General features: G+C 38.4%; 1 protein-coding gene across 4 annotated transcripts in view; it reads left to right on the top strand.

Moving 5' to 3' along the window:
- Window positions 1-2,462: 2,462 nt before the first annotated feature.
- TGFBR3 (transforming growth factor beta receptor 3) overlaps window positions 2,463-27,237 on the top strand; it is an 81,722-nt gene continuing 56,947 nt past the window's right edge. For all 4 annotated transcript variants that reach the window (XM_053470245.1, XM_053470243.1, XM_053470244.1 and 1 more), the window contains exons 1-3: window positions 2,463-2,577; window positions 2,975-3,141; window positions 26,827-27,011. In XM_053470245.1, the coding sequence (XP_053326220.1) occupies window positions 3,081-3,141; window positions 26,827-27,011 (246 nt within the window). In that variant the 5' untranslated portion in view covers window positions 2,463-2,577; window positions 2,975-3,080. The remainder of the gene's footprint in view (window positions 2,578-2,974; window positions 3,142-26,826; window positions 27,012-27,237) is intronic.

The raw sequence follows: 27,237 nt of genomic DNA, 5'->3' as shown, positions 1-27,237 counted from the left end.
CTGGCCTCCTGGGCATATATTAGGGGTGATTTAGTTTGCTAATAGCTCTGATATCACACTGTGTGTGTGTTGTGTATTAGCCAGATGGCACCTGGCTAATACACAATTATAGGTGGCACCCCCATAATACACAAGTACTACCCCCCCCGTAATCTGAGTTCTTCCTGCATACTTAATCCAACTATGAACAAGAATCCCTATGCATGCATTGCTTTTCTCAGGATTAGAATTATACCGCTGACGCTGTACTTGGTTTCTAGAGATGCCTCACTTCTGGCAAAGGCTTCCGCATTGCTATCACCTCTATCTCCATTTCCCTTGTTTTCCCAAACCTTTTTCTTCCCTATGAATACTATGGCTTCTGTGTACAGTGCACTCATTTTCTTCATTTGTCTTGACCGCCAACATTCATTGTTGTTGTTTTTTTAATTGGGAGATAAATGTTGAAGGGCTTTGAAGTTTATACACATACACCCTAATATTTTGGGTAAAGTACTCATGGTTCCCTTAACCAGGCAATCCATTTAGTTGAATCAAATTATAGAAATGTTGTTTATATGGGCAAACGATCTTTCTAGTCTTATGTACTTAAAAGTTTGTCTGCTGTAGAACCATTCCAGGTACCGATAAACACTTCAATGGTAGTGAAGATTTTATCAGGTTTGTGGTAAATCTGCCGCATTAAGCCCCTCTCCTTTACCTGCTTCTTGCAATCGGAGGGAAGCAGTGTGATCATGTGACCCCATGCTCCACGCTGGGTAAAGTCTGGAAGCTCCCCGAAGAAACAAAGCAGAGCTTCTCGTGATAAAGCTCTTCAGATATAAGGCAGACAGGGACAGTAAAGGAAGCTTAGTTTAGAATCTTGTGAAATACTCCAAAGAACAAGACCAATCAGGGAAGACTAAAGGAGCTCAATATACTGTATTGGCCCGATTATAGGCCTCACCCTTATAGTTTGGTGCTATTTTAAAGAAAACAATACTTTTTAAAGAAAGAGTGGAATGGTAAAACAGTATTTTATCTGTTAAACAGGAATACATGTATTTAACGTTTTTGTCTATTATGCAGTTAGTCACCATATGTTATATGCAAACAGAAACCTGGAAAACCAATAGCCATTTTAAGGTCCCCCTTAATTCATAATGCACCTTACTTATAGAAATGCCACTCTGCCCCCAGATATGCTTTATACCCCCGGATATGCCACTATGCCCCCCCCCCCAGAGTTACCAATGCATCCCCAGACTCCCTGGTGTCTAGCAGGGGAAGCTGGTGGACGTCTGCGCAATGCATGAAGACGACCTCCTGCTGCTCGCCACTCATAAAAGCCCAGATGGGCGTACCAGGTAGCAGCGGACGTCCACCAGCTGCCAGAGAGGAGGATACAGGAGCGATGCGCTCAGATAACATCCGCTGCTCCTGGCCGGCACTTCCGCTGGGGCTTCTATGTTGGAGCATCGGAAAGGTCATGTCACACTGGCAGCAGCGGGGGGTGTCTGCATCGCGCAGACATTCACCGGCTGCCAGAGAAGGAGGATCTAGGCTGCCGGGAGTCAGGTGATACGAACTGTGCATCCCTGTGCTAAACCCTGATTATAGGCCGCACACCCACTTTAAAGACTAAGTGGGGAGGGGGTGGCCTGTAATCGGGCCAAGACGGTATATAGGTATATTAAATATATTAGTTTGGAGAAAAGAAGAGATAGATGTGACAGAAACACAAATACTTAAAGGATTTTAAGAAAGTACAGGAGGGAATTTTTATCTCAAAAGGCGAGAAATGTTAAAACAAGAGGTCATCCTTGCATTATATGATCCTCTGTTTTTAAGTTATTTTTACTTTCCTGAGAGGGTAGTGGATAAGTGGGACAGCCTCCCATCGCAAGTTGTAAAAGCTAATACAGTGCGGGAATTGAATCATGAAAGGGATAGGCATAAAGCTATCCTGAATCTACGACAACATCAAGGGCTGATTAAGGTCTACCTGGGCCTAATGGTTCTGCCTTCAAGTTCTATGTTTCTATTCTGAATTAAAATAAAAGTAAAACAAAAGCCGGTCTTATCTTTTGCACAAAAGAGGCATAAAACTTAATTTTTATGGACCACTAGCTTCTTGTAACAAATACTTAATTCCTTTTATATGTAATTACTTTAAATCCTGTTTATACATCTTTTAATTTTTCATAAACCTAAATTTCATGGCACCGTCATGTAATTTATCACTTAAATGAGGAATGAGCATAACCTTATGAGCTAATAGACATTTTTTTTTCTTCTTCTCATTAGTTTCAATCGACGCATGACAAGCCACACATTTTATTTGTATCCAGTAGATGGCGCCCATAGTCTTCAGGACGCAGTTGATACGGATTCATCCAACAAACGGAAGAAGAAGTAAGTAAAAAGTCAGGGATCTGCCTGATCGCAGGCTACTCCTCCTCTTGCAACGAAGCTGCCGCCCCCTTCTTTTCCTCTCCGGGAGCCTGGAGTGTCCCCCAGGCAGAGATGCATGGAACTTCAGCCCACTGGGAACTGACAGCGGGCGCAGGCTTGTATCTGTCTCCCTGAGAATTTTGGGTAAGTTTGCAGTGGACAAATCCCATTCGTTTAATGGTGATCCCCAGATTTCGGGAAGATCTGACTGCCCTCTGGGGCATGTGCAAACATCTGGCTACAGTTTGCATTTTAAAACGGGTTTGCAGCTGGAAGAAATGTTTACCTAAGAGTAACAGTCTCAGATATTCCACAGTCGGGATACATTACACATTGTATCGGTTGCCCACAAGGAAAACTTCAATGTTTTGTGTGTATTGTAGTGTTTGCTTTTTTTTTTGCATGCAATCTGTATTCCTGTAAGTCTCTCGTACGCTGACTGCTTGTATTCTGCTTCGTCCTTCAAGGGATTGGGGGTGGGAAGTGTCAGCAGGATGTTTTCATCGGCTGGAGACTGAAGTTTCTTCTCTTTCCTTCCCAGGCAGCTGAAGGGTTTGGTGGAAAAACAGATAATACTGAAACAACAAATTGGAGGAAAACGATACAGGATTGTGGACGTTTCTGAAAGCGCTATCAGCCTGTACAGCATGATCTCGCAGTGCTTGCTGATGTTATATCTCCTCCTCTTCCTGCGGCCAGCATCTTCAGGTAAATGAAATTGTCAGCTTTTAATCAAAATAATTTAGATACGCTGTGAGCGGACCTCCTGTTCAGATTAACACCTTGAGTTCTGAAAGGAAGGGAAGCCGTCTTATACTATTAAAATTCAATTCACGTTTTACGTGCCGTGAAGGTGTTGGGAAAATCTGTGGAGGTGATGCACACCTGTTGGTATTTTTTCTTTTTTTTTTTTAATCCCCCACTCGTAAAATGCTAATAATTTCCTCCAGGAATGCTTTTTCTTTTTTTGTTATTTCTCCAATAAACTGGATATTGTGTTACACAGGCTGTATGTGTTCTGCTTCATCCATGAGGGGTAATAAAGTAATGGGGAAACATGGTATTAGATCTTTCTTCTACCTTTACGATTTGATAAATCCAGATTTCCGGGAGCATGTGCAACCTGCAGCCTCACCTGTTTCAAATAAAAGTGTGCTTGTTGTCTCTGAAAGCCACTGCATCTGGTATATGTTATGTGTGTATATATAATATAAGATATATATATATATATATATATATATATATATATATATATATATATATATATATATAAACACGCTACGTGTCGTCTGTTTATCCTGGTCATTGACATTATCTTTAAGAATGTCTTCATTGCCATTCATTTTTGATAACCACAATCAATAATGATAGTTAACTGTTCTCTCTCGCAAACTGCGGTTTTCTTTAGTGCAAAAATATGTAGTGTAAAAATTTATTTTTTTTTATATATATATATATTATAATATATATATATATAATTGCAAAACGTATTAAGCCCTATCATAAAATAGAGACAGGTTAATTGTTTGGTTGTTTGGGGTTGTTTGGTGATTAGTGTGGATACTTGGTAATGTCTCTAAAGAATGCAGATTGTGACTGTTATCGCCCATCATATTCCCAGTCGGCAGCATTGACTCGGTAAAACTTAATCCAATAGCAGTATTGCGGTTGTAAGACTTTACGTTGTTTGCGTAATAATCAAATTATAACAGCAAAGTTTTAGTTTAGTGAATATAAAGTTATCAAGCCTAGAATCCATATATTGCGTGACACTTTGCTACTGATATATATCTTTTTTTTTTTTTTTTAATTTAATTTTACTGCATGCAGTGATTTTCGTTTTTGATAATGCTATCAATCACGTTACATAAAGCAGTTTACACACGCTGTCCATGATTTGAAAGCGGGGAAAATGTTGTCCGACACCTGAAGATTTACATTTCACTTGCGTGTCCCTGCAAAGAACGATATGCTTACCGCGTTGTTGAATATTGTATGTCTTAACTTTTGTTATTTGGAGGCAAATCAATCTTAATAGCATTCTGTAATCGGATCAAATATTAAAGCTGGCTATAATAACGAATACATTAGCTATAATCTTTATTTTAAAAAAGTGTAAATTTTCAATAAATTTGCTAAGAATAACACATATGACAGGGCTTAAAATTCTCAGAAGCTATTCAATATACCTGTTTATTAACGTTTAATCTTGCATTATACTTCAAAGAGTAAGTGTGTTTATACTGATATCACAGATAAAGCTGATGGCATATGCAATGTACTGATCTAATACGTTTTGATATTTTTTGGATCAGAAGACTATAAATATCCTAATATTAGTTCACATGATGCCACCACAGCTAATTCCAATTCCGTTATATCACAAACTGTATCTTACGAGATTTTAAGTACCGAAGTTCGTGTTCCCCGGAGAGGAGTGAGGTGGTCAGGGTGGCAGTAATGCGGACAAGATACCTTCTTACATGCTGTGATGAACCTGTCTATTCTGTTTGATGCACTGCAATACTTGTATGCGTTTAACCCTTTGGTTCCAGATTAGGTAATGCATTTGTTGATTATAGTAATGATTTTATTGGGTGTAGTCACTTTTTATTTATTTCTTAATAGTCCTCCTGACGGGTAGGGTTAAGACAGTCTGTACAGAAAGCAGGATCACATATTGGTTAACCACAGAAACTCAGTTTACGCGAACAAGTAAAGCATTTATGTATTCCGAAAAGGACATTTATGAACACATGTTTGTTTTTGAACATGTTTGTACTAAGTGTGAGAGTCAGTGTTTTTAAGTTAAGGTGGCAGACAGTGTGTATGTGTCTAAAAAGACTTTTTATTCTTTAAAAAGAGTTTCCTTCTGCGAGCGGCCTCCCTTGCCAGCACTTATGCTCATTTCCAAGCAGCTGTTACTGGTATCCAGTGAAAATAGTGATTTTCCTGCAAATACTCATTAAGTTTAGGATGTGGTATCTTACTGAAACGTGCACGTTTATACACGGTGAGGGCTGTAACTTAACCCCGTCTAAACTGATAAGTACAATGATTACATGCAAATGACCACAGACAGATGGCGGGGATGTTGGCACTTTGACATTTAAAGTCTGTCCACAAAGTTTGGAGCCTGCAAAGCACTGGGTAATACTAATCATATTTCCCGCCGATGGGTAGAGGCAATTATTTGATATGTTATCAGGGAATATCTTATTGTGGAGGGCTGGCTTTGGAAACACCAAGCCCAGAATATAGATGGCACAATATGTTGTCTCAATTATGCTCTTGGCTGCTATATTATGAAGGAACAGAGGGAGGAAGGGGTGCTTAAACTGGTTGGGATCATGCACCATTATTTGTTTTCACAGTCATATCTAGGTTAGTCTGAGTTGAGCCAGGCCACAATATCAGATACCACAGTCTCGGGGTCATTCGGTTCCTTGCTAAGATATGAACCATGTGATTCACTTGGGGAAAAATAAATTGTACGCTGATATGAAATTGCACGCAGACCTCATAATACAGTAACTGAGAAACTGGTTATACGGGCAAGTGGGAAACGGCTTCAGATGTGTTCTATGCAAGACTATTGAGTCAACCGTGTAAACTGACTGCTAACCCGGTACGTTAGAACGGGTCAGGGCAAGTCCTAGCGGTGACACCAGCAGGTGGGGCTGACATCTAACGGTTAATCCACTCAGTCCTCTGTATTTTTACCAATAGGTGTAGCTTTTTCTACTTCCTATTGATTATCTCTATATAGGTTTTTTTTAGCCTTTTTGTAAGACAGGATAACCTGTGCTCTACTTCAGAGACCTCTCAGGCTTATATTCACTCACGGAAATTACTTGGGCACCTTAAGTTCCTGTGACATTATCACTGAAAGAAGGGCTGTGCAGGAAGTTTCCTATCGGAAAAGGTGGTTTATGTTGCTTCAGTTTCCCAGCTGTTGTCGCTTTTTTCTCCATTACAAATTCACCACGGGGTTTTACATGCTGACCTTTTTACTTCCTTAAATAGGATCTCCCAATATATCACTACTACAATCTCGGTGACTGAGAATTAGCTTTATTGTGATCATTTCCTACACGACAGGGGTAAAGTGTTTTTGCATTGTATACAATGACTTTTTTTTTCTTCTTCTTCTTGAATATAAGTTAATGTACGCAAAGTATTCTTGGTACAGCACCATTAACCAAAATATGTTTACACAATGTGCCAATGATTATTGCAAAACCTTATGAATCAAGATTAGCCAACACGTATTATACTTAATTTCCATGAGTGCTGCCATTCATTATCGAGGATTTTAACATCCTCTGTCTAATGCTATGGCTACGTTATTTTCACTAATTAATAGTTTGCCGTTATGGGGTGTTACAGTCTGCGCTCATTTACTGTGATCTATATCTATTGATGTGGAGTGTGTCTCTGAACATCACTGAAGTAAGGACAGTAAAGCATACATGATTTATTTTATATGAGTAAAAACTAGACTTGCACATGAATTTTCATACGAATGTTTTTGTGCCAAATTTTGTTTGACAGAAACAAATAACGAATGTGCGCAATCCGAAAATATTGGTTCTTTCCTTCTAACGCTGCAGTTGCCATTTTAACCACTCTAAGAGGAGGAGAATCTCGCTATTTTACCTGCACTGAAAGGAAAGACATTGAGTGAGCTGATCTTGTCCAATCAGCTTACTCCTGTCACATCATGCTGAGGGCTTGTCCAATAGCTGTGCTGTATCTGTCAAAGTAATGAATAGAGCCTATATAAGAGCAGAGCAGGCAGGGGATCTGTTCACTTCACTGTGTCTGCTTTATGCTGTGCTGCATCTGAGCATTTTACAGGGTGAGATTCGGTGAGCCTCAGCCTGCCATTTCTCACAGTGTCTAAGACTCTCTAAAGTTTTTATTTTTTAAAGAATTTATTTTATTTCATTAATAACACCTAAGCTAATTTTGACCCTCTTTCTTCCATCTATTGCTCTCAAATTCCCTATTCCACTTCTTCCACGCCTTTTATTTCTTGCTTCCGTGGCAACCGAAAATTGAAAATGTTGGCCAAAACGATTGCCGGCACCCAAGTCTAGCAAAAACTTTTAAATTGTCAAAATGAGGCACTTTTCTTGAAAGCTCCATAACTTTGTCTTAGGTGTCCAATCATTGATTTTGTACGTAGTAGATGTTAGACACAGTTACATGTATTTACGGATTTCACCTTTTTGCTTAATGAAGTAAATTTAAACTGTTTTAAAGCCTAGGTTTATTAAGTTTGCTGTAGGTTTACCATTAAAATGTTTTGTTGCACATCAAAGCTACCCATGAAGTGTGACGAAAACATTTACTTACATATGGGAAATATACCACAGAGACCTGATGTAAAAGTGCAGGTAACCTAAAGGTATATTACACAGCAGGGAGGTAGAACACCCAAATAGCTGGAGAAAATTGTTGTGGTATTTTTTTTTCTTCAATATCGGTTTTTAAAACTCATCCTGTTCTTGGTTATTCTAGTTCAGTCTCATTTGGTTCTTTAAGAAATTACTTGGGTTTCCTTGGCAATCTACCGTATTTGCTCGATTATAAGACGACCCTGATTATAAGACGACCCCCCAAAATCTGAATATTAACTTAGGAAAAAAAGAAAAAGCCTGAAAATAAGACGACCCTAAAGGAAAAAAGTTTTACCAGTAAATGTTAATTCATGTAAACTATTTTTTTTAATAAAAGCTATGATTGAGAAAAATATTTTTTTTTTGTTTTTATTTCTTGTATTTTCCAACCTGTCCCCCAGTTACGCACATCTGCCCCCAGGCTTGCCACACCAATATGGCACTGTGGCCCATGATATGCCTTTTAACCCTCTATATGCCACTGTGCCCAATGGTATGCCTTTTGACCCCCTATGTGCCACTCTGCCTCCAGAAATGCCTTATACCCCTATATCCCATTCTGGCATTTAGGGGGTTAAAATGCATATTATGAGGCAGAGTGGCATATAGGGAGGTATAAGGCATTCCAGGAGGCAGAGTGGCATTAAGGGAGTTAAAAGGCATTATATAGAGCACTCTGCCTCCAGAAATGCCTTATACCCCTATATGCTACTCTGCCATATAGGGGGTTAAAAGGCATATTATGGGGCAGAGTGGCATATAGGGAGGTATAAGGCATTTCAGGAGGCAGGGTGCTCTATTAAATGCCCCCTTAACGCCACTCTGCCTCCTGAAATGCCTTATACCTCCCTATAAGCCACTCTGCCCCATAATATGCCTTTTAACCCCCTAAGTGCCAGAGTGGCATATAGGGGTGTAAGGCATTCCAGAAATGCCCTACACACACACACACACACACACACACACACACACACACACACACACACACACACACACACACACACACACTTACTTACTTACTTACCGGTGCTTCCAATTTCCTGCTGTATTGCCGGGGCAGCGGGTTGACGTCTCATTCCGCGGCAGCCGGAAGGAGGTGGAGTTGGCAGCGGGGGTTTGTATGCGTCCGTCGCAAATACCTTCCCCGGCCGGTGCGGGGAACTCTGATCTCTGACAGTCGGGGAAGGTATTTGCGACGGACGCATACAAACCCCCGCTGCCAACTTCACCTCCGGAAGCACCGGTAAGTGTGTGTGTGTGGGGGGGGGGCGTTAAATTGGGGGGGGGGGCGACAGGAGGATCCAGGTCCCCTGCAGCGGTGCGGGGGATCTGGATCTTAGTCTCATAATCAGACCTCTATTTGAGGTCTGATTAGAAGACGACCCCGATTATAAGACGAGGGGTATTTTTCAGAGCATTTGCTCTGAAAAAAACCTCGTCTTATAATCGAGCAAATACGGTATATACAGCCCCCATGCTTAATGTACCCTTGTAGAGGCAAGCCAAACCTTTCTGATGAAGCCCAGGAGCGAAGACTTCTTAGTTTGTTGGATCTCTCTTGCAGAGCAAATTTAGCTTGTATGTTGGGTGTGGACTGCTTTAATGGACGAGATTAATCCAAATGCCGTTAGATTTTCTCTGTAATAGCAAATACAAAACCTTTTTACTTCCCTGAAATGAAACTAGCCATATTGGAAGCTGTTACTTGAACTGGTATGAGACACAAATATACTTAGTCTACATAAACCCTATAAGAAAGTGCTTATATTTCAGATGGTCTATAAACTTTCCCTGTCCTTAAGTCTTAATGCTCAGTAACCTTGAAAATCATAGGATGAGAAAATGATGACCTCCCTTCTGTATGTCAATCGGAGCGGTGTTCTAAGGGTCCTTTTTCAGGGTTTGCATAGATATTCCTCCCCGTGTTTATGTTCAATCCAATAGGGTAGAATGAGAAGAAAAAGCAAGGACGACACAGGAATTAGTAACTAATTAAATAATCATTTTTTTTTTGCTTAAGTTGACATTACTGAAGTAACCTAGACTTATTACATTGCAATGTAAATAGTGTGTAAAGGACACTAAAAGTAGAGACTGACACAGTTGTAATTATATGAATGTCATCTGTCCGTTATCGATGAAAATTTACTGTCAATATCACGATAAATGCCGAGATTCTAGGGGTCTCTCTGCACGTGATGTCTTAAATGGTGTTATGGTTAAATAGAGTTCTGCATATCAGAACGTTTACATCTTATTTCTAGCCAAGTATGGCTTTCAGTGACTGAAGATCTGTGCATAGTATACGGTATGTTTGCCTTTAAAAAGTGTGAGGCTCTGAAAGTAGTGTTCAGGTTGCGGTGTAACACGGGGGACCCTTAAGCAACTTTATCCTGTCTGCTGCTTCCCTTAATTTTTTATATTTAACTAAAAATTTTTTTATGCGAGTTGTAAAATAAATTGAAGGAAGCCAACGCCTCATTTGCCAGCAGAATCCATCTGTGACAGGGAGAAATCTCTTCCTGGCGTTACAATGCTGTCTTGCAGGGATGGCTAATCTGGACCGTTCTGCTTGGGTTGCAGGGAACAATCCTACTCTAGCAAGCAACTCAACCAATTCATTTTAGCAGTCACTGTGTGATTTATAGAACAGCATTTCAGCTTTACCTTGTGGTCACAGAAGAAAGTGGATGACAATGAGGACCTAGGACCATTCTCAGTGTTCATGGCCACATTTTTATGCTCAGTGCTTCAGATATGTTCACGCTTTGTTTCTGGTTTGCTTAGGTGGGGTACAGTTCGCCCTTCATCTGTGATCTTGCAGTGATACTTGTAACATTTTGTCAAGAAGTGTTTTAAGTTGAATTGCTCCATGTCTTGCATTGTTCTAGCCTTCTGCTTGTAAAGTAAAAATAATTATAGATGATCTCATAGACTCTGCACTACTCCTCAATTGTAATGTTTTCCACTCATGTACATAATGTTCAGCCAACACTGTTGTCTTATGTGCAAAGTATTTTTAAAGGGATGCAAATAAGATTTCTATAATAAAAAAAATATAATTTCTTTTACGTGTTTTCTTACCTTGATACATTTGCTAAATGTATTATTAAATCTAATTAAAATACTTATGTACATCTGTGTACTTATTCCGGACATCAATCTAACGGAGAGGTGTTTTTGTTATCATAAGTTGAGATGGAAGGGAAGTTCTGCATAAATATAGGGCTTGTGGCTTGCTTGTTTCTAGGCTTGTCAGCAGCGCCTATGTATAAGCCTCAGAAATCTTAAGTTAATGCTAGGTAAAGGTGGGTTGCTTTGCTGTGTAAGGGTTTCCTGGGATGTCTCTTGTTAAATTGGCTCCTGAAATGTGAAACATTCAGGGACCCAACACAGATAATGTGGGGCTACATAGGTTGTGCATAAGACCTAGCATTCCCTAAACTGGTGCAGTTAAACCTTCCAAATGCCCCGCTTGGGTATGTATCATGAAGTGCCATCCCTAATGAGAGACTCTTCCAAGATTAACCACAAAAATCAAATAGTTAATGTGAGCCTATTTCCCGGATGTGACCTAAATGAAATAGCTATGCATGTTCGAGGGCTAGCTCATCCTTTCTTTCGCACTGGTGTAGGCCGTCCACAATGCAAAGAGAAACAAAGGAATTGAATCGTCCCTGAAACTCTTACAAACTCCAGTTTAGCAAATTCACTTCTGTATGAACGATATTCGTCCTGCAGGGTGATGAGCTTTTCACTCGCCAATTTTCTAGTATGTTAAAGAAAGCGGTATGCTCCACAATTCACTACAAACTGTTTCCAAGGCTTTTACAGTTCTGCTTTGTAACACGCTATTTATCTCTTACCTCTTGTCACCTCAGTGCAAATTGTTGATCCGGCACATACCATAAGGAGAAATGTATTGCATTAGAGTAATATATTATTTGGGCTTCGGTTATTGCCAGATGATCCTAATATACAGCATAATTTAGAGGTCAAACGGCACACCCATTCTATAGATCACAATCACAATGTGATCATCAGCCCGCTTTAACACATGCAAGTAATTTTGTGCTTTGGAGAGTGTATGGGCTTGAATACATAACTCGGGGGGGGATGGTGTCTCCAAGTTTGGTTTGGATCTAGGAGTTAGCCAAAAAATGTAAGAACCACTTTTTATTCATATATTTAAAATTTCAATCATATCTCCACTCTCCATTCTGCTTAGGGGGTTGCTCCACCATCAGAAGTTGTCTTAATATAATACATACGTATAAATCATAATTAAGATAGACATCTTGAAGAAAAATATATGAAACAAATAGAAAAGGTATGGATCAGTACATGAAATATTTGGCTAATATAAATTATCCATGTCATAAAAAAATCATAGATTAGTGAAATTATGAATCAAATAAGATGATAAATTTGCGTTATTGGTAAACCAAGTTAAATGAAAACTGACACACTGACTCTGGCACTATAACATACATACACAATACACTACTACTCCCTCTCGCCTTGCTGAGACCTGCCACGGCACTACCTGTCTTCAACCTTGGCATCACTTAACGCATGTTACGTGACCCCGCTGGGCGCCTCATGGTGCAGTCTTCACTCCACCCTTGCGTACTGCAGGGGGGCCCAGATTTCCAATGGTCAACGCAAAGAGAGCCCCCCCCCAAAGATAGGGCCCATTGAAGTCTTCAAGTCCATTCCCTCCCACCAAAAACAGTCTTCGGGGACCCAGCTCCACTATGGCATTCTTGTGTCGAAATCAAATGTCCATGACTAAAATCCTAATCCACATATGTACAACAAAACACCAAAAATGGTGCTTGTGAATAGTGTGATATAGGTGCACGCTACAACACATGTGCCGAACGCCCTGGAGTACCGTAGGGGGCTCCTTTACATACCTCAGGCTCCATAATACCCACTCGACTTTAAGGCCAGAGGTCCAAGCTTTTTCCCCTCTCACAAGTACTCACGTGATCTTAGCCAAAAGACTGAGAAGTGATATTCCTTGTAAATGAAAGAATGTGGTAATCTACGCAACTCACTTCAAGCTTGGTTTCAAAAGCATTTGCCTTTTAACTTTGTAACACGCTAGTCACCTCTTTTCACCTCGGAGTGCAAATTTTTGATCCGGCGCATACCATAAGGAGAAAAGTATTGTATTAGATTAATACTACTTAGACTTCAGTTTTTGCCAGATGATCACAGTTTTTGCCAGATGATCCTAATATACATCTTAATGTAAGGGTCAAACGTCACACCCATTCTATAGATTACAATCACAGGATGATCATCAGCCCACACTTTATTTGTTTGTTTTTTGTTTTTTTTTAACACATGCAAGCAATTTGTTCTGGAGGGGGGGGCTTGAATACATAACTGCTATTAACATGTCCCATCATATAGAAGTTATTCAGCCTTAGATCGCTCAATGCCTTAAATGTCAGCATTCACGTAATAACCGATGTAGCCTACTGGCTTTCCGTTATTGAGCCCCACGGGTAGGAATACAGTTTTTTTTACTTTTTTTTTTTGTTTAATTTTATTCATTTTGGAACACTCCCTCTGGCTGCAGAAGGGTTAAAGGTTGAATAATGTTTTTAAAACATTCTCTGGTGCGTTTAGTTTTCAACTTTCCCTGCCTAATTGCTTCCTTAGGCTCTTCTATTTCCTAACCTATATTTACAAATTACTTCTTAATTGCACTCTTCTCCTGTCCCAGAAAGCGACCCTCTTTGATCCTACTGAACATTTATAGTCTGAAAACAAAAATCCAAGGTTCGCTGTTGGTGCGGTAAAATTGTATGTTTTTTATATTGTAAACAAGTGACAAACACCCGTGCCAATCTTTTGGAATTGCATTATTGAAATTCATGAAATTATTTGAATCTCTCACGTTGAGGTTTGTACGTTGGTTTTAATCTAATCTTGTAAAAGGAGGACATCTGAAGGATATTATACTGAGATAACACAGCAAGCATTTTTGTGTGCGCTGACACCGAATAAAAATATACTATAGCAGCCATATAGGCTGCAGTTCTAAAATATATATTTAATTGCCCATTTTAAATCACTAAACATAGATCAAATAAAAGCAAAAACATAACCAACAAAAAGACCAGTTTCTAGTTTTTTTTTCATTTTTTTCATATTTTTTTGAACTGTACAAACATTTTTATTTAAAAAAAAAGGGCATTTAAGATTTTATTTAAAATGTAACTGTCTGCTTTTGCTCACTGTGGTTTTTATTGTAATTTCCAGTTCATTTCTCCGCATGCTGCAAAATGTTATCTGTTTTCCTGAGCTGTGGATTTGTAATAGAGAAGTATTCTCTTGAAAGCCGCTCCTCCTGACTCCCAAGGGTTAGACTTGTGTGCAATCAGTTATTTTATTTTTTTATGTCCTGAAGGCCCGCTAAGCATTTCATGGCTTCTGCCCTCAGTGGCACTTAAGGATTTAAGTATATCCCCTGCAACAACCTTTAGTGTCAAAGTGAGTTATTTGCTGTCTCTTTTTAGTCTGTGATATTGACAGCCGGCCTTTCCTATGCATTACTATGGCCCCTGGCAAGGTGAGCTGTCAATCAGACTACTCTATTTAAGGCACTGCTTACTGCTTGTTTGGGGGATGGTGACAGCTGATCCCACTCATCACGTAACCGAGGCTTGTGGTGGTGAAAAATGGTAACAAGAAGCATTACAATTTGAATATTACTTCATCATTTTCTTCCAGATCATTTGACTATCTTTTTACACAGATCATCCGTTCTACGTTTCTTAGGGGATATTCCCAACCTTTATCTTTACCCTGTATAAAACCAGGAATGGCAAACCCATCACAAAAAGTGTAACACCTCTGAGGAAGCTGTAGGGCGAAACGCATCGGGTCAGCAACAAACAGAAATTGCGTACATTAGTTGAAAAAATTCTGTATTGAAAACTTTTTGGGCAGACTGGATGGGCCAAATGGTTCTTATCTGCCATTACTTTCTATTATATCTTAATAGAAAATATCACAGTTGCATCAAATAATATGATTTTTATAAAGCATGTAAGATTGTTCTGTACCTTCCTGTACCTCTTAAGAAGTTAATTCAAAGTTACTGGAGTCACTTATTCTGGAAAGCCATGCCAAGCACTTTTTAATAAATTGCACTGAGCTTTAAATTCAACTGAACAGCTGATCTATTGTGTGTTTGAGCAAATTATCATTGGGCTGCGTAAGGCTTTAGTTGGATGTTATCCATCCCTACTGGAAGAGTGCCAGTAATTGAATTGTGTTTTCTTGAGCCGAGCTACAGCCATATTGTCCACACAATCTATTCCATTGTTTTATGCGCTGTTCGGTGCCCCAAAATATAAAGCCAGCACACCCTCCAGCCGTTCAAGGGGAATGTGTTGCTTGGATTGTTTTGTGGTCTATATTAGATTTTATTCTATATTCCATGGATAACAAATCTATAAATCACTTGTTTTATTGAGCTTAACCCCTTAATGACAAAGCCCGTACATGTACAGGCTCAAAATGCATTGCTTTCAATGGGTTTAGGGACCGCCCATTGTCCTTAAGGGGTTAAATTGACTATTGCTATTTATTGACTTGAATTGCTTTACAGCTCTTAACCAGTTTACTTTTATTATTGTACAACTAACAGAAAAAGTAGATGTTAAAACAGAGGTTAAATAAATTTGAGGGTAAGTAGCCTTATAGGACTGTATAAAATACATCATGTGTTTATGATAGTTTTTTTGAAGGCCCTCACAGAAGCCTTAAAGAGTTCCTGATTAAGATAAATCGTGAGATAACCCTGGCTCTAGCAGAGTGCTTCTCCTTTAAAGCAATATCATGCCGTTTTATTTGTTATATATCATGTTTAACCAGTATATCTCTCTCATTTTATATCTGCCGTACATCTTGAGTGAGTTTGATGCAGAACCTGGAACTTTGGCAGCTAATGCTTACTTTCTAATGTGATTCAGGACAATGGAATTAAAATGAATCTGTTTTGAATGCTGGACTCCTAGCTGTGAAATATTTGTGTATTTATAGGAAAAGAGCTGGATGAGTAAAGAATGAATACGTTTTTTTTGTTTTCTCTATAAAAAAATGTTCACTTTTTGGTTCCTGTCTTCTTCAACTTAACTCTTTTGGAATAATGGAGAGCTTAAATTGCCCCTCTTGATGATAAGAGCTTCTTACTGGATCACATACTGTATTGAGCTTTATTGGGGTGACGTTTATTTGCAGAATTATGTACTGTATGACTGTGGTGTGACAAAAACTGTAATCATAATAAATTGGGTGAAAAGGCACCAAATGTTTGCCACAGAGGTACTGAAGCTTTTATCTAAAGGATTGCCAAACTAGAGCCATGGGCTGGAAATTCATACAACTGTCCATCGACGGTCACATATGTGCTCTATCTTACCATTAATACCCATGTTTTACTACAAAACATCACTGGCCTGCACACATTTAATGTCTGCCATGCCTCAGAATGTAGAATCTAGGAGACTTTGAAGGTTATTAAAAGTGAGTACTGTAAACATGACCTTACCACCAGGCAACCAGGTAGTTTGCACTTCTAGTAGGAATGCTAGATATAATGCTATTGCTATATAAAACAATAAATACATTTACAGCATAATATTCAAAAGATATACATGTCTACAGTGTAGAGAATTTATACCATTTCCATTTTCTCTAGGGAAAGATGTATTTAGACCTTCCAGGATGTTTCTCAACGTGGCTTTGCAAAACCTCTCCAGTGACTGATATCAAAATTCCTTCCTCAGTTGATCCCTATAGATATTTGGCTGACCTTTTTTCCAGTGAACTTTCGGATAAGGTTATCTTTAGTGGTGTATATATAATGGCATGCTTCCTTATCACAATAAAATTAAAACTTTTTAGAACTGGTTTGGAAATATTTCCATCGTCCCTGAAACAGGCAAGAATAACGTACACACTTCAGTGTAACCTGTATGAGCCAATGTTTCTTGGAGATTAAAAATACTGGCCCTAAATATCAATTTAGTTACATTTATTAAATGAAAATATTGGAAGAGATCAACATGCAAATGCAGGAGACCATATAGCACTGGGTAAGAAACCAGAAAGTGACATTGGTTGTCGTGATCAGCATATATTCTAGTTTGTACATAACTTTGAGGGCAGGGCTATAATCGTGTGAGCCTGCCTTCATACAGATGTTTGGTTTGAGCTCCTCATCGCAGGACAAGAACATCTCATGCAAGTAAATCTGAGAACAGAATGTGGCCACAGCTGCATTCTGTTTACGGTGAGCCAAAAGGCGAAATAAACCTTGCACCATCCAGAGTACAGCGTGTGCTATGCTACGCTATATAAAAAATAAAAGGTATATGCAAAAAAAGGGGGCAGTGGGTTGTGTCCATATCTGCATGCCCCTATCTGCACTGGAAACGTTAGAATTCATGAATTCAGAACAAAGTTGTTCATAGGCATATCCTTTTCAATATAATTTTATTTTGTATTCCTCCAGAGGCAGATCCACTACGTTATATTGATACTGGATTTCTCTCTACTGGGCTTGATTTTAATAGTTAATAATAATTTACATGATCTTACAATGTTGATTGGTGTAATTGTACTGCTTGGTAAATCCGCAATCATTCTAGCAACAAACTAACTGTTCTAATTGTGTTTTCTCTCATCTTCTCTCTATGACAGACAGAGGAAAGAAATATAATAGGCACTTCCTTGAGGCAATATTCCATTGTTAAACAAAGGCGTCTTCTGTTTGCTTATTTTATGCGTTTTATATAGGAAATAATTGTGTTCTTGGAATTTTGCTTTCTTACATTGCATTAGAGAATGTCTTCTGCAATCAAGGATTTAAACAGTCAAAAGCATTAGTGCAACAAATTTCCGTCGATTAAAACAAATTACCAAGAATCATCTTTGCGGTATGTTCTCTATGCTCCTAAGGGGTTTGAGTTCTAATATGGTACAGTTAAATACTACTGATATGTTATAATCTACTGCTATGTAACTCATCTTATTAAACAATGTCATATTTTTTTTTATTTAGAACCTGGTAAATATTGAATTTGTGGAGCATATTGAATACAGAGATACTAAATGATTAGGGTTGACCACCTTGACCATTTTAAAAACATAGACCAGTTTTTGCAGAGAATGCCAACAGATTGATCCTCTTCTGTCAGTAGACCCAGGTATAGCTAGCACCTCACTGACTGATAGTGCTATGAGGAAGTACTTACACCTTCCCGATTTCTTTTATTTTTGCCAGACATCGTGAGTAGACACAAAATGGAGCTTTTAAATGATCATTTCACTTATCGAAGGTCAAGAGTTGATCAAAACCTATATCATCTATGTGAAAAAGTAATTGCCCCCTAAACCTAATAACTGGTTGTGCCATCCTTGGCAGCAACAACTGCAATCAAGCGTTTGTGATAAACAGCAATGTAAACAACTCATTGCCAGTTAAGAACTTTGCCCCCCCCCCCTCTTCTTGGCAGAATTATTTTAACTCAGTGGCATTGGAGAGTTTTTCATAACCCAACTGCTCTTGAACTTTAGGTCACAAACCGATGGCCGGACATTTTCCTTCAGGATTTTCTGGTAGAGGTTGTAGTTCAAGTTGCCCAGGTCCTGAACCAGCAAAGCAGCCCCAGGCCATCACACCGCTACCACCATGTTTGGCTGTTGGTTGGATGTTCTTATTGTGGAATGCTGTGTTAGGTTTTTTTGCCAGATCTAATTGTACCAATGTCTTCCAAAAAGTTCTATTCTTGGGCATCATCAAGATGTTTTCGTGGCAAATGTGAGATGAGCCTTTGTATTCTTTTTTGGTAAGCAGTGGTTTCTCGCCTTGGATGCAATTTCCGGACTGTCTCTTTCTTATTGTGGCATCGCGAACCCTGATCTTAACATTGCAGACAAGTGAGGCCTGCAATTCTTTAAATGTTAGTCTGGGTTCTTTTGTGACCTCCTGGATGAGTAGTCGATATGCTCTTGGAGGAATCTTGGTAGGTTGGCCACTCCTAGGAAGCTTCACCGCTATGCCAAGTTCTCGTTTTTCATTTGTAGATAATGGCTCTGAGTGGTTCACTGGTGTCCCAGAGCCTTAGAAATGGCCTTAAAGTCCTTTCCAGACTCATAGATGTTAATGACTTTGCTTTTCATCTGATCTTGAATTTCTTTAGACCGCAGCATCATGTGCTGTCTTTTGAGACCTTTTAGCATACTACACTTTGCAAGACCGGTTCTATTTAATCCATGTTTAGATTTAATAGGGCTGGCAGTAATTATGCGTGGGTGTGTTTAGTGAAATTGAACCCAATTATCAATTACATTTGGTTCATTGGGTTTTCACATAGGGCCAGGTAGGATTGGATAGCCTCTTTCCTCCTTTACATGAAAATCATTTTAACTGCATGTTGTGTTTACTCGGGTTCGCTTAGTTCAACATTAACATTAGTTTGATGAACTAAAATATTTAAGAGTGGCAAAAATGCAAGACATACAAGAAATTGGGACGGGGTAAATATTTTTTCACAGCACTGTACAATGTAATCTTCACATTTAAAGGTAATGCAGGAAGATGGCAGTTTGTGAGTTGGGATCATTTAAAAAAAACATGATTGCCCCATTTATCGCTAAAACTTGTTTTACTTTTCTGTGCCTCACAACAGAAAGTTTTCTCATACATTTATTTATTTGCTTTGGAAACATGACTCCAGAAACCTTAACTACAGGAATGAAGCATTCTAAATAACACACAGCATGCTAACAGACTGTATCAATTAGGAACTAGTTTTCATCGTTATCATAAACTACCACCGCATATTGACACCAGTGCTGTACTCAGACAATACAAGTTCTGCGAAATCCAGGCATCGGGTCATATTTTCCATGGCGTTTTGTGGTGTTAATGGCAATATCACAGATGAACGAGGGCTAAAGTAGTTTTAAAGCTTATTGGCACGGACGTGTAATATGGATACATATGTTATACTGGCTCTCCATATACCGGTAATAGTTTTTCAGTATGAAACATGGTAGTTTCCCACAGTATTCTAAAGGTGGGCACTTTATTTACATATTCTTATATTACTTTGTGGGGTGGCCTACAGTTGTAGGTCCGCCATGGTATGTTTCTTGTTGTCATCTTTTTGGGGGTACAGGGTTGATTTCCAAAGAATTTTACCTACATGACTTGACTATTAAAGGATTCCCCATTATCCTCCAGGCCTGACAGTTGGGGGAAACCTTTCAGCAATTCCAATTTGGAAGACCCACATTCTTACGGCCCATCTGTCCAGAAGATTGGGGGAAAATGTTTGTTTTTCACCTCTAGGTCACTCTTCTCCACAGTGGCCCTCTGCTTCTACACTGGTGCATGCTTCTCTAGACGATGGCTGAAAAGGGAATTCTGTTGTCAACCTCATGCATCAATTAAAAACAAATCCCTACAGACACGGCAATGCCCTCACAGGCGGGGGTAGAGTAATGTATGGTATGGAAGACGTTTGTCATTTTGCTAATGATATACTTGAAAGGGGGTGTTTTACCTTGTTTGTTTTACCATCTCCCAAGGGTTTGGCTATTTTGCACTGGATTTCAGACAGTTTTACTGTTTTTTCTTTAAGGATTTTTTTTATTTATTTTTTTTAACCAGCCATTGCGTTCATAGATACCCATGGCGTTTAGGATTAATATTTGTTGCACTTTTCTTTTATCTGTCTGTAAAAACTTCTCTTATCTGACCTGTCATTCCTGGTTAGTGACACTCATCAAACATAATCCTGCTTGAAGATTTTCAGATTTTCGACATGGGGCTATTATCCTTTTTTATTATTTTATATTTTGTTAATAAACTTCTAGGTCATGAAATGGTTCAGCAAATGGGCGGTATACGAGTTCAAAAAGATAATAGTGAATCCTTCCAATTCACAGTGGAACAATGAAGCCAAGCATTCCTTTTTAGGCAAAAATTAAACTAGAGCCCTAGAATGGCTCTGAATTGTATTGCGCATTGTGTCTACAGATCCAAAATATGTCCATTTTCTGCCAACAGTCATGAAATAACAATGCGAAACCCTGTGTTACCTGTATTTTCAACTATTGAGCATGGCCGTCCTTTAAAAGAGGGCAAAAGGGGCAGCTGTTCTGGGCCCAGGCATTGCTGTCTCCATACTGTTTAATTAATAAAACTTTGATATTAAGCAGTATTTTTGCATGTTCCTGTTTGTCATATAGCGCCATCATATTCAGCAGTGCTGTACAATAGATAAATGACACACAGATCTAACAAATACACTATATATTACTGTTAAATAACAATAAAGCTAGTTTTCTATGCTTCCATCACTTTAAATGTGCCTACAATCCTTACATTAATGAGAAATAAACGTATTTTAGTTGTATTATATCGTTTTTCTATATTATTTTTCAAGTTGTTTGTCCGCTCCAGATGTTTTGCATTATACCATCTCTCTCAGAACACATTTTATTATGACATGAAACTAAAATGTTATCCCGGTGTCCACACTCTACGTGGCTTAGTTTACTATACCTCTCCAGTTTCAGGAAGTAAATTACCGTTTGGTTTGGCCCTTTCTGACCTCCAAGGGTAATGCATGTTTAAGGCATTATGCAATTTCTGGACCCAAGGAGGTTTTGTTATAAGCGATGTGTTCTAAGATCAGGGATGCTTTAGATAGGAATCCACTATATTTCCTTTGCATGGTAAAACTATGTGTCCTTTCTTGTTTCTAAGAACCCTTGCTTTGCTGTGCATTCATATGGTGAACATCTGCACACGCGAGTTAATGCGCAGGGGTTGCATGATTCAGAGCAATCTGTAATGACTATGTGGCAGGAATCATAAACAATTCTGTACAGAAAAGTAACAAACCCCCTTTTAAATCAGTTTAGTTCAAGAAGGTGAACACTCATAAGATTCTAATAGTTCAATAAATGGTCATCGTTTTTTAATTTAAATACAGATGGTAATCCTAATTCTTTATTAACAAATAATCTGAATTTAAAAGATCTTTTTAGGATCTGACTTTATAGGCGCTTTAAACATTTTTCAATAGGAAAAAATGCTTTGTTGCTTTTGTAGTGATTTATTGTAAAGTCTAGTGAATGAGTTATTTAGACTCCATATTTAGCGTATAATAGGAAACATATTTTTATAATGAAAAACTCTTGAAATAGCTTATTAATTAACCTTAATGCTTTCATTAGGCGACTGTCGTCTGCATTTTAGGAAGAATCCATCCTCAAATATGTATTAAAATATAAAAAAAAATCCAATACTGATTAGTTGGTTGTAGCCATATTATATCTCCTGCTAAATCCTCCGACAGACCATACTATGTAGTATACAGCTGGTAACCATTAATAACTGTACTCGGGGCAGCTACAGTACCTAAGCAATAGGTCCACAAGTTTCTCCCAAGCGAGCAAGCCAGTCTGAGATTAAATAGACCCGTTTTATTATTTAGGTAAACGTGTTTGGTATATGAACAGCCCTATAGCGTCTTCATTCTTGCAGACTCCCTCTCGGCAATTAAGGGAAGTCTCTGTGTTGAGGAATCTTCTGTTTATTACAGCCGAGAGACCTCTTCTGCTGGTATGTGCTGGGAAAAAAACCTCACTTTTGATTTATGGAGGAGGCTTGCACTTAGAAAAGTTGACAGATAGCGTGCACATATAGGAAATGGCAGATTGCTCACACTGTAATTTGTCTAAAGCAACAGTACCTCCTTATAGTATGTGGTAATACATTTTTACACAACTCCTTCAGGGCTCAGATCTGCTGCCCTTTCCTCGGTGTCCCTCTTTGATAGAAGTTAAGAATGATTATTTGATATTAGTAAAGTTAAGGCGCCCTACAACCCTCTGTATGTAAACAGCACAAAATGTGTTTCTAAATGAAATTCTACAAAAAGAACACCTTCTAAATGAATTACTCAGATTAATAACTACAAATATGTCACAAAGTCATATAAAAGCCCCATGTTTTTTGCTATACCTCTAAACAGACCCCTAAAACAAAATTGTCACCTTCTGGCCATGTGAATTTCTGGAAGCTATGTTTTTTACTGGGCTAGCATGGTTTTAGGGGTCCATCCTCCGAAGGGAATATAATATAATATAATATAATATATATGTATATATATATGTATATATATATGTATATATATATATATATATATATATATATATATATATATATATATATATATATATATACACGAATGTTCTCTGATAACAATATTATGATGTTCCTTCCATTGCATCCAATTCAGACATCATTAGCAAAACTCTACAAAATGCAGTATAAGCAAAGTGGTATCATTGAAACCATTTCCCCTTGGCTTGTAATTTAATTCTTCCTTACAACAAAGCAAAGAAGTGACTGTTCAGCATCGTTGCTCCTAAATTCATGAAACTGAAGCTGACTTCTGGGTATTGAGAAGAATGGGCGGAAAACTAGTCCAACAGCAAACTGCCTTTCTTTATTAGTTTGTGGAAACTTGTTTACTCTGATGGGAATTGATAACGTTCTGGAATTCCTTGTAGTTCTTTGGCTTTAAATCCGTACATTGTATTTGCCGTGCTGATGACTTTCATCAGAGTTCATATTATTCAGTGACACATCCATCTTGCACACCCTCTCTTCTATTCAAGTATCTGTCAAGCAGCCTTCACTGTAAATGACTTGAACACTTAGAGATATTTGCACTTACTCAGGCTGGTGCCCTTGGTAACTTTCCCCTTTTAACCCTTGAACTGACTAGTAGCAATCCCGTACAAGATTATCAATTTAAAATGTTTCATTTTTGTGGAAAAGCTTTGTTTAACAGATGGAGGTTTGGGGGGAAGAAACATCAAGCTACAAAATCCTACTTTGAATGCTAATACATTTTTAGCAATAAATCACCCGACCAGGGATAGCTCTGGGTATAAATCGCATCATTTTAAAGTTGTTCAGCTAGTGGCTTCGTGATATGTGCTATGCGTTGTTTGAGGTGGAAAGGATGTTATGGCAGTATTGTAATTAACTAAAAAGCTCCACAATTTTAAAATTACTTTCCGCAACAGATATCCTAAGATGTGCCTAGTTTTAGAACTTTACATTTTGACTGGAGGCTTTGTGTAGGATTTGCAGGGGTCTCAAATCGATTTCTCACTGCCGCTGTATCACCACCCCAAAGAGACTGGCACTCCTGGGGTCTGGAGAAGACAGGGTGTGTAAATATATTACAAAGCACCTAAAATAGAAATACACTCTATTCTTATTTTAATTCTAAAAATAGTGTAATAAGTTACATTATTATCATTGTTGTTAGTATTTTTATTAGAGATTTGATTAAGCCTGCTCCAAGGCTTACAATCTAGAGAGAGCGGGAACTCTGTACGAGTTATGTTACAGTTCCTTTAGCTAAACGAGGAAGAAATGCTTGGGTTGCACCACTGTCGCCAAATGTACACAAATTGTCCCATATAGTTAGCGGCTTTCATTCTACGTGATCTGTTCACTAAAGGGGATATGAATGGTAGAGTTGCTGCCTCTAATCCCTTACTTCACTATACATTAAGAAGGGCCAACACACATGACGAGCTTGGCTAGCCCTGAATAATAGTTACATCAGTTATTCAAAGTCTCTTCACTCCTCAACTATTTGTTGGAGATCTGAAGCATTAATATCGGGGATTCTATCACACTATACCGCCATATATTTCATAGCCTGCCATTACGCCAGTGACCTTATTTTGGGGAGTTCTATCTAATCCTAACATGGCCTGTATTGATTACCATTGAGCTGAATCAGTGACTGATTTGCCTTCCGGAACCATATGATTTGTTTTTATTGGTATTCAATGTTTATACAGAGACAAGTTAAACAAAGTTCAGTGTATAGCAAAAGTTCATATAGCCACAGCTTTGTGGTGTGACAGCAATGGAGGAATAAACATCTTCATGAATTTGTCATTTCCCGACTTACCATGAAACAAAGCAAGGATCCTCTCATGAAGCAGTCATTGTTTAACCAAACCTGTTGCCTTATTGATCTATATATAGTATGTGTATGTGTATGTGTGATGCCTCATACTGACCTATGCAACAGACGCGTCCCCTGGAAAGTAATATTCTGTATGGATGGAGATGGGATAGCATTCTGTCCTGTTGATCATGATGATATATTATGGTGGGTAGGTAAAAGCACAAGGAGTGTTTGTGTGTACAACTATAGTTGGAAAGCAGATGTACAGCACGATAAGGAATTGCCGAACACTTATGAATACCAACTTCCTACCTGCTTCGCTGATAATAAAAGGAAAGCCTTAACCTACACTTTATATGCTGGGTCTTTAGTATGTTACGATTTCCCTGTCAATATTTTCCAACTATTCCTTCTTCAATAACCAAAACAAGCGCATAGTATCCATCAGTGCATTATACCTTGTGTTTCTAATTCTAAGCATATATATATATATTGTTGTATTTCCAGATGAGTATCTGCTCTTGGTACTGATAAGATGTCACTCAGTTATATAGTGGATATTCCTAGAATCAGTTCAACATCAGTCTTTGGAACTGTGGAAAAAATTGCACAGACGATCTTGTTTTTGGGTAGAGTTGCTCTGTATCAGATATTGTCATGTCACTGCAAATAACCTTGTCAAAATGCGGGTAAACAGGTTACGTTGGCCGATATCCTGGTAAATAATCAAATAACTGATCACTGCCTAACGTGGGTACCATCTGCAAATAAAAGGTTTTGTGTATCCTTAGATAAGGCTGACTGTGAATTGTCAGATAATGAAAGCTTGCTAAGACCTCAAAGAGTGTTGTCTTTCACAAACAAGACCATCTCCAAGGGAAAAAAAACTAGGTTTTTTTTCTTCATTTTGCATCCTTTTGAGATATGAGTGTAATTACCGTAAATGTAGGGAGGATTTAAAAAGAAATCATTCTATTTCCCTCCAGCACTTCCTGTAATTTTCCCCTGAAAATTTCACTAAGGCCTCTTGCTGCAGCGCTAAAGAAATAAAAGAACTTGAATCGTTACCAAATGTTTTTGCACGTACATACATACACCATCCTCATTTACATGGTCTTTTTATGTAAAATACCAGCAAATTAATAAATTTAGGAATTCCAATCGTGTTTTGATAGCACTTTTAAATATGTACTTGAGGTCCTAGGAATATGAACAACCAGAAAAGGAAAACAAATGTGGGACTGTTGAGCTGCTAGGTGGTGGTAATTTATACTCCAATGTTGAATTTTGGGCAAATTGGTCCAGCAGCTTCAGCCTATACTCTCCCATGGTCAATTTCAAAATCTGGAACACTGGTAATTTTATTTGGACGTTCTAAATATGCAAAAGTTTACAAATATTGTAATGACTTGGTAACGCCTTTTATTAGTAACTTTTATTACTTTAATTTGTTAGACTTCACTGGTTAGAATGGCAACATCATTCAACATCCTTGATTTTGACCAGGATTTACAAATGAAATTGTGCCAACAATTATTACAGTACGCAGAATACATTTAGTCAATTAAAGTTTATGGCCTGAGGGTGTTCCAGCACTTACTCCTCCAGTATGTCCCTCCTGTTTCAAATAGATGCCATTATGTGTTTCATTAGGCAACTCATGACAATACCTGCTTTGTTTTGTCAGATGTTTGATGGAACAAAGACTGTGCTGCCGGGCAGATAATTGGACTAATTCTTACTTCCTTACAGTTAAGCTCATTCAACAGTCCTGTCTGACAGCCAAATCGTTTTATTCTTCTAAATAATTTATCGTTTAGTCGTTTTGGCATTTCAAATAAAATTGTTACAAGGGTTACTATTAATATGTTGCCTTTAAGTCCATTAAATTGTCAAGTGCATCATTATGAATTCTATGCTTCCTTTTCTATGTCCGGTAGGTCCCGTACCTGGAACACAATGTGTGTTGTCACCTGTAACGGATTCTCACCCTGTCCAAGCCTTGCTGGAAAGTTTCACTGTATTGTCTGGCTGTGCAAGTAAAGGCACGGCAAGTCATCCACAGGAGGTGCACATCATAAATGTGAGATGTGCAGAGGAAGACCCCTGTCAAAGTGAAAAAATGGTACGTATGATTTATCTTATAATCAACACAGCAGTGTTTCCTGAAACAAACATATCACAAGTTGGCCCATTGTTCACAAATGTCATCAACATAACCGCGTTTGACCGGTTACCAATAGAACATCCTGCATTGGTTTATAGAACTATACATCATATGGGAGAAGTCCAGCTGTAATAGGGTTAAAGTGAATTCATCTGTGAACACTACTTTATTCATGAAAATGTGG

This window comes from Spea bombifrons, chromosome 6 (genome assembly GCF_027358695.1).
Source record: "Spea bombifrons isolate aSpeBom1 chromosome 6, aSpeBom1.2.pri, whole genome shotgun sequence".
In the NCBI taxonomy this organism is placed as follows: Eukaryota; Metazoa; Chordata; class Amphibia; order Anura; family Pelobatidae; genus Spea; species Spea bombifrons.
This window is presented reverse-complemented; position numbering and strand designations above follow the sequence as displayed.